Source organism: Equus quagga, chromosome 4, assembly GCF_021613505.1.
Source record: "Equus quagga isolate Etosha38 chromosome 4, UCLA_HA_Equagga_1.0, whole genome shotgun sequence".
NCBI lineage: Eukaryota > Metazoa > Chordata > Mammalia > Perissodactyla > Equidae > Equus > Equus quagga.
In genome coordinates this window covers 87,390,537-87,404,383 of record NC_060270.1, presented here as the reverse complement: position 1 = coordinate 87,404,383, position 13,847 = coordinate 87,390,537, and the positions used below count along the sequence as shown (strand labels likewise).

The 13,847-nt window shown below is 37.0% G+C and overlaps 1 protein-coding gene across 12 annotated transcripts in view; it reads left to right on the top strand.

Moving 5' to 3' along the window:
- The window catches only part of GTDC1 (glycosyltransferase like domain containing 1), a 397,164-nt gene that overhangs the window by 339,392 nt on the left and 43,925 nt on the right, over nucleotides 1–13,847 (top strand). For 11 of the 12 annotated variants that reach the window (XR_006888267.1, XR_006888266.1, XM_046658957.1 and 8 more), the window contains one exon: nucleotides 1,847–1,956. The exons of the other annotated variant lie outside the window; for it this stretch is intronic. Coding sequence is in view for 9 of the 11 variants with exons in the window: in XM_046658957.1 (XP_046514913.1) it covers nucleotides 1,847–1,956 (110 nt within the window). In the remaining 2 variants the exon portion in view is untranslated. The remainder of the gene's footprint in view (nucleotides 1–1,846; nucleotides 1,957–13,847) is intronic. 12 annotated transcript variants of the gene reach the window in all.

Below are 13,847 nucleotides of genomic sequence, written 5' to 3'. Positions count from 1 at the left end.
TGTTTATCTTGTATAGAAACACTGAAATTGTGGGTTCATAAAGCCTACTGCTTTGAAAATACTCACAGTGGAATGTTTTAAGAACTTCAGCTTCTACCTAATTAAACCTCCTCCCAACCCCAAACAGCGTCTACTTTTACTTTAATACGAAACAAACAAACAAACAGCAGGACATATTTAGAATAGATATTCTCTTGGGGATCTCTAGCCAGAATTTTTGGAACTCAAAATGAAAAATTTAGAGAACTGAGTGGCTAGATTTCCCTTTAGTGTTACTCACTCTTTAAGATATATGATGTTATATTGTTTCCATTCTTTTCATCTAAGTATTTCCAAGAGAATCAGACTAAAAGAACATATTACAGATTAGGTGGCAGCAATTTGATTGATATGGTTAAGGTACGGCATATTCCTTACTTTCAAACTGTTTTCAGTCTTTGTTCTTGCCCACAGCAGTAGTATATATAAGAACTATCCAAAAAATTCCCAATGGTACACGTATGTAATGCACGTCATCTTAAAAAGCAATGAGCATTTTCCTGTTGCGTTCTTTATTATTTAAAGTAGATCAAACTGAGAGATACAGAGCTTAAAATAAATTGTTGCGGAACTCTTAATTCGATAAGATTTTACACTTCCATGAGATTATAAGTGCCGTTTTAAAATGTTAATCAGAAGATGCATTTGTTTTAATTCTTGATACTGAAAATATTGACTGAATTGTGAATTAACACATTGAGGGTTGCAGATGTCATTTTTCATGAGATTTCCTGAATGATGTAATTTTCATATTTCGTATAGCAGTTTGATCAATTTACAGATTTATTTTACATAATTAGTTGGTAAATGAGGAATTCAATTGCTGATATATAACTATTTCTCTGTAATATAGAAAATAAGTTAAAATTCTGAATTATAAATAAAAAACAAATAATTTGAAGACATCTGGTCCACATCTGTCTGAAATAACATAATTTAAAACAGTGTAATTGAATACAAGAAATACTGAAATATTCACACCTTAGAATGTAAAAAATAACTCATTCCATTTTAATGTGATTTCTTGAATTAGTGAATTTTTTTTTAGTGTCCTTTAACTTCTCATTCTGTCATTACAAAGAAAGACTGACAAGCTAAACAAACAAAAATAATCCATGGTTTTCAAAAGTGCCTACTAAATGAAAGAATTATCTTTATTACTATTCTTTTATATATCGACTAACCTCCACTCCTAAGCTAATATTCAGTGGACTTAGGCTCGAGCCTACTCCTTTTGATGTGTTTATAATTCTCCATTCAATTATTTAAAATGAGAGATGAGTGAGAGAGTCTGTAATCTCACTCTCTAAATTGTGTGTTCCTTCTGGGCACAAAGGGGCTCAGTAAATGTGAGAGAAAGGTATTCTGACTCATGGAAATGAAAAGCATCTTCGTTACATTCTCATGATCAGTAGAGAATCATCTTTTGAAGACTAGTCTTTTCTTTGGTTGGAAACTTGGGTTAAGTGGAAAATTAACGATTTAAAGAGAAAGAAAAATACACTAGACTTTCTATAGTTTAACAAAAAATTGTGAAAAACACGATAGATTTCTCCTTTAATAGAAGGCTACGGAGCCTTAAGACTTCAACTGGACTGAGTTTTGATCCATGAGAGAGAATTTATGTTTACAAAAACACTCAATGCTGATGCTACAAGGTTATAGGAGAAAATCTCTTCCTGGATGCCAGAATCTCCCCTAACTCAAAATAGACCACGAAAAGAATTGATACTGCAAGAAGTGAAAACCCTTTTCCTCACACATACCCTGAGGTATCACAAGTTATTTTTTGTGTGTTTATTTCCAGGGAGCATGATAAAGATCCAGAGACTTTTTTTAAGGTATTAATGCATCTTAAGGACTTAGGACTCAATTTCCACGTATCTGTCCTTGGAGAAACCTTCACAGATGTCCCAGGTATCTCTTTTAGATTTTCTAATGTATACTTTTATAGATGACATAAGCTCTACAACTTAAATATTAATTTCCATGTTTCCCTTTGTTAGAATAACCAAGATGAGCGCTGTTAACCAAAAGATTATACGATGGCATTAAAGTGTGATTCAATTAAAAAAATACTTAAGTAAGCATTCTTTGACTTAAGTTGAGAACATGAAGTCATCTCTTTTATCAAATATAGTTTATACAATGCATCTTGATGTAAATAAAATATATTGCTTTAGGCATCTTAACACTTATGGAAAGTGGGAATTTGTAATTGGATATACAGCCTCTCACCTCTGGGGTCACTGGTTTGAGTTCTGCTCACATTGGTAACGGCTGAAGTACATTACCATCCGTTAGGTGGCCTGTTTAAAGCGTTTTGCCATCAAACTTGTTGTGTGGAGTAGACCACAGTCCACATCGTAGTTGTCATTGGTTCATGCCTTTTTTATTGAATTTGAGAAGATAAACAAAAATCTGAAGCTGATAACAGCAGGTCTTGTCATTCTTACTGTCACATTGAGCCTTTTCAGAGCCATTTCCTTTGCGCTGCATCCTTACTAGGCATGTTTGGGTCAGTAAGATGAACATCCTGACTCCATTCATAAGCACTTAAGTGTTCATATTTTTTAAACTTTGGGTCATTGGCATTTTTTTTTTAACTCTAAAAACACAGACAACAAAAGTTCAGTAATGACCCCTGCCATCGTGCGTTATGACTCTTAAGGCCCACTTAAGTTTACCCTCCCTTAGCAAGTACTTCTCGATTCTGGTACACAGCTAGGAACTAGCACCCAGCCTGTACCTCAGTAACCTCATCTGATATGGCTCATCTTCTACCCTCTGCACTTATGGATAGCAACCTTTTCTCAGTTCCTGTAAGGTACCAGGCTTCTTTAGACCTTCAGGTGTTTGCCTGTTTGTTTCTATTTTATCCTTTTGATCTTGACTCAAGGACATTTTCTTTCAATCTGAAGCTTTATCATGGTCTTACAGCACCCTATACTTTTACTTCATGGTGCTTACCTTAGTTTCTAATCATATAATTATGTGTAATTTTTTATCTCACTACCCCCAACTCACATGCACACATACACTAGAATGGAGGTGCTATGAGGATGGGGATTATGTCTGTCTTGTTCATCACTGTACCCCAAAGCCTAGTGCAACACCTGTCACAACCCTGGCATAACTCAATGAACATTTAATTAATAAACAGTTAAAAATAGTGTAAACTCCATGTCCTCAAGCAATTTTTAGTTTTGTTGAAGAGAGAACACTTGTGCATAAGCACAGGAAAGAGAATGAAACAAAAAATAATATAATTATATGTTAGTACTGACACATATGGCTTAGAGGAGAATGTTCATTGAAGAGCCAGTACTTGAATAGCCAAGGGATTAGGATTCATATTCCAAGAGGGAAATGACATGGGCAAAGTATGCAGAAGCAAGCATTTTAAATATTGTATTTAAATGAAAGAACAATTTCACTGATTAATGCTGTGAGGTCACTAATCTAAGTAGAATAGGAGATTCTGCACACAGACCTTAATAAGTAAGTAATACTTACCTTACATAGGTAGAGTAGGTCCAAAGTATGGAGGATCTTGCTAACCAAAGTAGATTAGGTAAAGGGAAGAAATAAGGAGCCTACATCTTGTACAGGGAAGAAATATGAGGAAACTTTATTTTCCTCATTTTAGGAAGCTTTAGGAAGCTTTATCTTGCGGTGATAGGTAGGCAACATCACAGGAAGACTCCACAGCGGTCATTCAAGTGCGACTCTGTGAGGTGGTGGCTGAGAGATTAGTGAGAGGGCTGTATGAGCGACGTATTCTCAATGAAAACAGAAAAGAATTGGTAGATGGATGGCTGTAGCGAAAGAAGGAAGAAAAAAATCGGCTTATTTGCAAAGCTGGTGAGTTCAGTTTTGTTTGTGCTGGCTTTGAAGTTCTTGTGGACGGACTGAGAAGAGTGGCTGGAGGACATCTCTAAGCAGAAGGCTTCTTAGCCACTTTTACTGTTGGGTAGTGTTAGGCCACAACTACAAAGAAGACTAGGATGTTATTCGGAAGGGCCATGTTCTTGGGATCACAGTCTCTGCTCCCACACATTAACACTGAGCTATTTGGAGTAGTATGGAGGGTTGAAAGTGGGGTGGGGAGCAGTTTGGGCCCAAGTGCTGAGTGCTCGGTTGTTACAGGTCCAATCTTGTTACTCCGTTTGGCTTCATTTTAATATGTACTTACTGAGCACTGTGGAAGAGGGATTCCACACTGAACAAGACTCAGTCTCCACCCTCAGGGAGCTCTGCCTTGTGGAGACACTTAAATATCATTAACGGGTACCTAGGATGCTGTGAAATAATTAGGGAATGCTGTGGAAGCCCACAGGAAGGGGCATCATATTGTCTATGTGCACACTTCTGTTATTCCCAGTCTCATCTGGGGCTCTTTTCTGCCTAAGTTTCTGATCCATCTCTGTCATTTCACATGTAAACCAACTCTTTTTATGGCTACAGCACTTCACTTTGTACACAGGAGGAGCCCAAATTGTTGAAAAGGTGTTGAAAGGGGGAATGAGCCTGGTAGCTTTCCAGGTTGTGCTCCTAGGAGGCCACCTTGCCAGTCTCTAATCCAGAGATTTCCTAACGGGCCTGTAATTATAAGAACGTTTTTGCTTCCCTGTTTGAAAGACAGTGTCCCTGAGTCAAGATCAAAAGGAGAAAGAGAAACAAACAGGCAAACATCTAGCCATAGTTTCAAATTTGTACATTAATTACCCTTTATTTGACTTCATTCTCCTTCTCTCTCTGCAGAGCTTTTAGGGAAAGCTAGCACATCTCTGAGTGATGGCATTGGTGCCAATGAGTTTTACTGCCCTTTTTGATGAAGCAAAGAATCTCCATTAAATTTCTTTTGAAAATAAAACTCTAATCCGGTAACTTTGTAGAGTCTTCATACTGTTGATTATTTTCAAGTATGTTATTTTCAAATTATAATCCTTTTTCTGAAAAGTGTGGTGGATTAAGAATATCAATTCTAGGTTATAGCTACATACTTTATGGCTCTTTTGTATCATCCTTTCATTTTATAAAGGAGGAGAGAGATCTAGGGCAGTGACTGTCCCAAGTTCCCATGGCTGGGCACAGTGGGTGAGACAGGCTGTAGACAGAGGCAAGGTTGGGAGTAGAGCCTGGGAGTCGGTCTCCTCATCTATACTCACTTCTCTATGGATTCAGTAAATGTGTTTTTAAGTATCTACTTTGTGCCAAGCACTAAGCTAGATGTTTAGGATGAAATAGTGAATAAAGCAGACATGTTCTGTGATATTTGCAACTTGTAGTCCCACTCTAGTGTTTTATTCATCACTTACTAGAACATTCCTTAAAAATGTTAGAAGTGACATTTTTCGAGCACTTAGCATGTTCCAGGTAATGTTCTAAGTCCTTTATGCCTTGCCTCATTTACTCTTCACTGCAGTCATGTTAGTTAGGCACTATTGTGATGACCACTTTACAGCTGAGGAAAGTAAGGCACAGAGAGGTTGAAACTTGCCTAAAATCACCCATCCATTCAGTTATGAAGCCACATTTCAAACCCGGTCAGTATGCCTCCAGTTCCATTGCTTAGCCTGTACTCCATGTCCACAGAATCATCCCTATTTTACAAGCAGGAAAGCAGGTGATAATGGTGGGAAATCCTGACCACTTGTATGAAATCATCTCCATTTTCTCTGATAATTTCTTTGCAATTATAAAGTTAAAGAAACACAGAGCCTCAAATTCATTTCCTAAATACCTCGCTCTTTAGATATTAAAGTGAATTCCGTCTTTTTCTTCCATCTGTCTTCATCATAAGAAAAGTGTCAAAAACAATATAAAGTGGAAAGATATCCCAAATAATACTTGGCGTATATTTAGTGTTTAATAAATATTAGTTGAATGAATGAAAGAAGGAGTTTGGCATAATAGAATAATACAGTTTACATACCATACCAGGTATGTAGAAACTTACATTGAAATGATTTCCAAATGAATGAATGAAATAGTGAATGAAATAGAGAACCCCAAGGCTTAAGGAAGTTCTAAGTGGTTTTATTATATTTTCTGTTTAATATGGGTGACCTTGACTTAACATAAATATATTTTTCAATTTTTTTGGTCATCTTTCAGCTCTTACATTAGTCAGAATAAGCTGAGTTATGCTAAGCTAACTAACAACCTTAAAATCTCAATGGCTTAAAACACGTAAGATTTGTTTCTCATTCATGCTATTTGTTTATTGCAGGTGGGCAGTAGTATTCTACTCATTGTGGTCACTCAGGGACCCAAGCTTACAGAGAGACCCAAGCAACCACCATCTCAAACATTGCCAGTTATCATGCCAGATGGAAGAGAAAGCTAGGAGGTTGTCCCATTAGCACTTCAGCACTATGGCATTAAAGTGACATAGAGTTCCACTCAATTCATTAGCCAAAACTAGTTACAAGACACTGTCCAATCATGATGGGGGCCAGGAAATGCAATCCTGCTTTGAGTCCAAAATGAGGGAGAACAGAAATATTTGGTGACCAGCACTATCGACCACCATAGATCTTTAATATGCATTGTGATCTGCGGCACATCAGAGGCAAAACCAAGTCTATGCAAGATGTCTGCCTTAATCTGGGTGAGTCTATCCTGATTGAGTAAAAATCCTTAACACATATTAGAGTATTGCCCACAGTTTCTTGCTGGAGACAACCCAGGTGGTGTCGGAAGATGCATCTAGCAACCATGTCCCATAAGGCAGAGCAGATATAAAATTGAGTTGGTCTCTATGGGAATGGAGTTAATTATCACTTACAGGTGACTTGTCATTTTGGAAAGCTTCTGGTGTCAATCAGGAGTGGTTTTTGCCCTACACTCCCAGGGGACATTTGGCAATGTCCAGAGATATTTTGGTTGATACAATTGATGGGGGGAGGATGCTACTGGCGTCTAGTGGGTAGAGGCCAGAGATGCTGCTAAACATCCTACAGTGCACAAGACGACCCCCACAGCAAAGAATTATCCAACTTAAAGTGTCAAGACTGCCAAGATTGAGAAACTCTGCTTTATAGGAATTGAAGTCAGAAGATGAAGTTTCGGACTGGGTCTTACAGCTTTCTAGGTTAACCTCAGTTAATCCGTCTGCGCAATACAAAGGAAGAGATGAGAAAGAGAAATAATAAGAAGAAAATCACCTTCCCTGTACACTTCAGTGAGTTATAATGAGAGTTTCAGCACAATTAGATAATTTGGGGCAAAGTGCTTTCTAAACTACTATGCAGATTTTATTATAAGACTCACAGACTTCTCTTCAGAGCTTGTATATGGAGTGAGTCTTTAATGCGTTTTGGATCCAAAGAAGACATTAATGATGCTGAACCTTAAAAGTTCATTCTTGCAATTATTGTAATTATTTTTAATCCAGAAAATTGAAAAGTCATTCTTTTACATAAAGTATCCGTCAGACTCCATGTTACAAATGAACCAAAAATCCTAGAAGCTCTCAATGCAAATATTTTAGTTTTGGCCAGTTTTCATGACAAGTTCACATAGTTAGCTCTTGAGATGGTTTTTAAAAAAGCAAATGCTTAAGATATCAAATCAATGGAATGTGTTTGTATACTTAATAATGTCCCACAAATGATAATTCTAAACAAAATTGTTTTTCTATGAACAGCTAAAGCCTTACATCAGGGTTCTCCTTTCCCTGTAGCAGACATAGTGGGAGAAAGAGTTCTAGCTTTAGGCATTAGTGGTGACCAGAAAGCTTGCAAGGAAAGTAAAAACCTGCACTACAGTTTTGGCAGACAGAAGTCTTTCTGGTTCACCTTTAATTTGAGGTTAAGAACAGTATGTGGAAAGCTTCTGGTTAGTATCTGGCATGACAGTGGTTATTACTGTGATCTTGGCATATTCCTGATCCTTAGCTCTGGAGTCAAATGTTGGATAATTATATCACGTTTCCTTCCCCTCCCATCTCCCTTTTCACTCAGCTCCCACCTACAACCTCATTTCCAGCAGAACAGCTACACTAAGGGGGAAATAATAAAAAGATTCTAGGAACACAAATAACTTATATCACATTAATATAAAGGTATAAAATTTTGCTCCAATGGGAGCCGGCAGAAGGAAAGCTATTCATATATTGATCAATGTTGAATTATAAGATGGTTGTATATACAAGGTGAAATAAATGTGCCTGTGATTGAATAAACTCATTCTCTCTAGACTATACCATTCTCCAAACCTATTACTTTTCCTTTTAATTTTTTAAAAACTTTATCACTATCTACTCATCCCTGTCACATAGAAGTATTTATTCAGTTCCTGTTGTCCTCTGGCTCCATATTTTGGATACCAAGAGGAGAAGGTGTGGTTCCTCCCCTCTAGAATCTTACTAACTGGGAAGCAGAAACATTCTTATAATTACATTTCATTACACCATACCCTTGTTTATACTGTAACATTTTCAAATACTTTCAAATACATTATTTCATAACCTTATAACAATCTAGTGACTAAATAACCAAGCAAGTATTAACATCCCCAATTTATAGCTGAGGAAAAAGATTTATATTGGCCCCATTTAAGTAGCATGGATCTGAGTTAGATTCTCAGTAGGCATAACCATCTTCATATGATTCTGAGAAATAGGCATACAATCACTTTCCCAAGAGTATTATTGGGGAATTCAGTTTCCCAAGAATCTAATTTAAAACTGAAATCTGTCTCTCAATCTTATGCTGAAGAAAACAACAAAATATAATGAGGAAGTAAGGAAAATTTGAATAAATGTAGACATATATGCTCCTGATAGGAAAGAATGAATACTGTAATAGAGATGACAATCTTGAGGTGATTAAGAAATCTTAAGGTAATCTGTGAATTTAACAAGATTTGAATTAAGATGCCAGAATATTACTTTATATATCTTCACAGAGTAGTTCTAAAAATCATACAAAATAAATAAATAAATGGGCAGAATATCAAAGAAATCACTTACAAAGGAATAATGAAGGAAAACATGTCCTGCCAGATTCAGAACAAGTATGACATGATAACTTTTAAAAGAGTACTTTACAGATTCAAAAATATGAACATAGAGAAATGGGGAAAAATAGAGAATTCAGAAATAAACCCAACTTGTATATAAATTTAATATCCAACAAGCTTAGGACAACAAAATTTAATATACTTATCCCATCCCCGCTCTAAAATATAATATTTTTAGTGAAAACAAGAAATTGAGTGAAATAAACAACTTGTATGCAATAAAAAACAAAAAATATTCTCTGATAAATATAGATTTTTAGTATATATTATAGATAAAGGTTTGCAAAAGCATCAACATATTATAAGTACAATAACGTACTGAACTCTTACTCTCTGCCAACCACAAGACTAGGCCTTCTAGTCTGGTATCTCATTTTAGATCACAGCAGTCCTCTCAATAGGAACAATTACTGTCCCCTATGTACAGGCAAAGTCACTAAGACTTGAGTTAAATAACTTGCCCAAAGACACACAGCTAATAGACAATAGAGATGGTGATAGCCAAAGAAATAAATAGTAAATCAGATTTTGGGGGGGAAAAGTCTTCAGTTTTGCTTGTAAGGACATAAGTGTAAATACAAAGAATTTATGAGAGAGCAGTTACATTGAACAAAGCAGTAAAAGTAAAGGCATATCCTGGGGCCAGCCTGGTGGCAGAGTGGTTAGGTTCACACTCTCCGCTTCAGTGGCCCACAGTTCATGGGTTCAGATCCTAGGCATGGACCTACACACCACTCATCAAGCCATGCTGTGGCAGCAACCCATATACAAAAGAGAGGAAGAGGAGCACAGATGTTAGCTTGGGGACAATCTTCCTCAAGCAAAAATAGGAAGATCGGCAACAGATGTTAGCTCAGGGCCAATGTTCCTCATCAAAAAAAAAAAAAAATTAAAGGCATATCCTAACTAAGGCTGGCCAGCTTATGGGAAAACGTCAGCATATATGGTGATGGCAGTGTAAATTATTTTCCCTAAGCCATGTCAGTTGCTATCCCCTTTGTTTGACTCAGTAATTTCACATCAGAGAATGTATCCCATGGAAATAATTCCCATGCCTCACTCTCACTTCTGTTGCCCCTTTCCCAGTTGTTGCCCTTGTCTTCTGGGACCTTGAATCCTGCAAAGGCTTCAGATTAGTCTCCAGGCCTCTGGCCACTTTGCTATTCAATTCATCCACCTACTGTTATTAGTGTCCTTTCTAAACCCAGACCATCCAAGGAGAGAATCACAATAGTATAACAATAATAGGAATGTGTCTCATAGATTTTCTGTAGGATGAACGTAAATTTCCATTGTAGCAAACGAAGTTCTTCAAACTCTGACCCCAACGTAATCTCGCATGAATTCCAGTTCTCTTTGCCATTTCTGAGTATGTCTGTGCATTTACCTCCGTGTCTTGTGTTGTCTTGTGTTATTTGTTGCTTAAATTCTTCTGCCCCTACATCAGCTCACACATACCCTTTCTCCACCTGGCAAAATCCCAACTCCAATGGTGCGTCTTGTCCTATACCTTCCCTTTCTCTCCCTTTCTAGTTGCTCAGAGCAGCCGTATTCGTTCCATCAGTTGCAAAGCACATATCACACTGCAATATAGTCAGTTGTCACTTGGCTGCCATAAAGGGTCATTGTATAACTGGAAAATGCTTTGTGAGTAGGGAGTACAACTTCTGAAGCAGAGATGGCTACACGGAGCAGGAGTGGGCAGCACTCCTAGTTGGAGGGGCAAGCTCCTCTGGCCCAGCTCTCGTCGATACCCTGACAAGGGTGAGGTTCCCCTTCAATACTTGAGGTGCTCTCTTTTCCTTTCTCAGGAAAGGTTTATTAACTCTGCCTCTGCCCTCCTCTCCCAAAGGCTCAGGAGATTCACTAGACACACGTGTTTGGTTACAACTCGCTCCCATTCCTCAGTGTGTCCTGTAAGAATTGGTCTTTTTCCTATGATCACTCCCAGACTTGCCATCCCCTGGCAGGCCTAAACTTTAGGCCTGCTTGAAGTTTACTCCTGCAGCTTCTGTAAATGGAATATTTATCTTTTTTACTGAAAACAGAAAATGCAGTGCAACTCTCAAGACAGGATCATTTACCCATCCTACTGAAGACAGTGTGTTCTAGAATACAACTCCCAAAACATCTCTCAAGAAATTATTCTCAAAAGTTATGATTATGAAAATATTACTGAGAAAAAATGCTCTTTTATGTTCATAAATTGTCCTCAAAGCTTATGAGAAATGTGCACTTGGGAAAGACACAAGGAAATAGATAAATTAGTTAGATAATGAATAGGAAAATATCAAAACATTGATAGACCAATAGGAAATGAGAAACAGACCCTAATTTCAAAAGCCTGTAAATGTGTATATGACTTATAGTTGATAAATAGTAGGTCTTAGAATACGGCTTCTGTGTATTGCTTTGGTATTTTATCTTTTGGAATTTCTGTAGTTGTGTATGGTGATAATTTGGAGTGTGGTATATTCAAAATATTTGCCCCCAAAAGGGTCTATGGTGGAAAGCCTGCCTATTTTATAAAGTCATGTTTCCTGCAATGCCTATCAGCACAGAAGTCTCTAACAAAAAGCAGCACAAAAGGGAGTGAACATCTGGATCCAACTGGTGAGCTTTTCCAGCTATGTCTCTCCTCATCTAAATGGTCACATTTGTAAAATGGAAACAATCACAAATACATGGTGCAATGGAAAGAACACTATCCTGGAATTAGAAGGCTCCGGGTCTAGTTCCAGCTCAGGCAGTGATTAACCAATGTCACCTCTTTTAGCCTTAGTTTACTCACCCATAAAATAAAGTCATCCAAAAGAGGTTGGAACTAGAAGGGACTTTGGAGATTAGGGTGTGTCAACTTTTTAAATGGGGTGCATATCCCCACTTCCAAGAGAATTTCACATAGTGACACTTTCTGAAATTTTGATTGTGGAAAACAATAAGTATGATAATTATACTTTTGCAAAACATATTTTATTCCTCACCCTTCTGATATCTATCTGCACTCTCAGTCCCAACCCCCACCCTCAGACAGTTGAGAACCATTGATTGAGGTGGTTGCAATTATTCCAGCCACTGTGGTGTATATTTTTGGTCCTGTCATTGTGTCTCATTCTTTCTTTAACTCCAGGTACCCTCAGGGTCTTTTTCCTTTCTCACTGAATCCATCCTTACTTAGGTCCCATTACCTCCTGGGCTGACTAAAGCTGTGCACTGTTCTATCCTAAAAGCCTTTACTAACTTAAATTTTCTAAAGATGAACTCCATGTATCTCATCTTCTCCTCCTCTGTTGCCCTTATCAAATTAAGTACACCTCATTGATCTGGATTTCTCTGTGTGGTTTCAGCTACCTTCCTAGCCTTACTTCATTCCTTATCCAGGACTATCCTGGGCTGTAGCCTAGATTACTCGGTGTTCCCTGAAGATAGCTCACATGTCACTACTCAGAGCCCCTCCCTCCTCCTCTACCTGTCAAAGCTCAACTCACCTTCCAAGATTCATCTCAACTTCTTTCCCTGACCTCTAAAATAGATATACTACCTCCCTTCTTTGAATGTCCATGGGATTTTGTTTATACTTAGCTATGTATTTGTCATACTTCATTGACAGTAAAAAGATTCTTGAGGATGGCGCTTGTATTTTAGACAGCTTCATATGACCCAAAGAGCCTAATATAGAAGTGTTTTCAAACTTTGGACCATGCCCCACACCAAGATATATATTTACATTGTGATCTACTATACCCATGTGCGTAGGCATATTTATAATTAAAATAAAGCACTCATAACAGAATGCATATTCTTGTTACATTTCATGCATTCTGATATTTTCTCTTTTTTCTGTTCTATTTCATTTGTTTTAATGCTGGTCTAAATTGATTTCACAACCCTTAGTCACAGTCGTAAACGACACCATAATATAGCGCATTGCACATAGTAGGTGTAACTGTTGTATATATTTAATTAAATTGACTGGCCTTTTGCCAAAATCATTATAGAAATATTACTGATCTGTGAATGTATTCAATTAATCTATTTTGATTATTATGTTTATTTAGATTTTAATTTCACAAAAAATCTTTTACATTCTCAACGTGATGCTGTTTTGTTTTAATTTTACATAAGCAAACCAATCTAAGAAAGCAAATGCAATTCATTTTTATCCATTTTTAAAGTAAGAAGATGAAGAAATGTAGTTGTACAATAATTATCATTATGACGGCAAAGCTCCTGAGAGTAATGTATCTGACGTATCATAATTGTTACTATCGACTGAGGGCCAAGTATGTGCCAGGCATTGTGCTAGTGCTTCATGTACATTTCTTCTAATTCTATGACAACCCTACAGGGTAAGAGATCATCTCTACTTTCTCTATCAGAACGTCAAATCAAACGGTAGTATTTTATTTTGTTCAGTGAAAATTCTTAGCACTAAACTAAAATCATGAGTTCTGATTTGTTTTTATTTTCTGATAAGGTTTTATTTCCCACAAAGTTCCCTGTAATTTAGCAAGTGTGGTTTTTTTTCACAGTACGTTTTAACTGTGTTCAGTGCTTATGAAAAATGTCAGACTGATGGTGTTGAGAAGGAAAGTTGTACCAACTGACGAGTCAGTTTCTTGATGTTCATTTTAGAAACTTCATTAATTGAAAAATACAACTGAAAATAATGTTGATTTTATTATATCTTAAAAGGGACATTGATTCTGGAAAAGCAAACTTTTAGGGTATAGTTTGGTACTAAGGACATAGTTAGTGTTCAATAATTACTTCTTGAT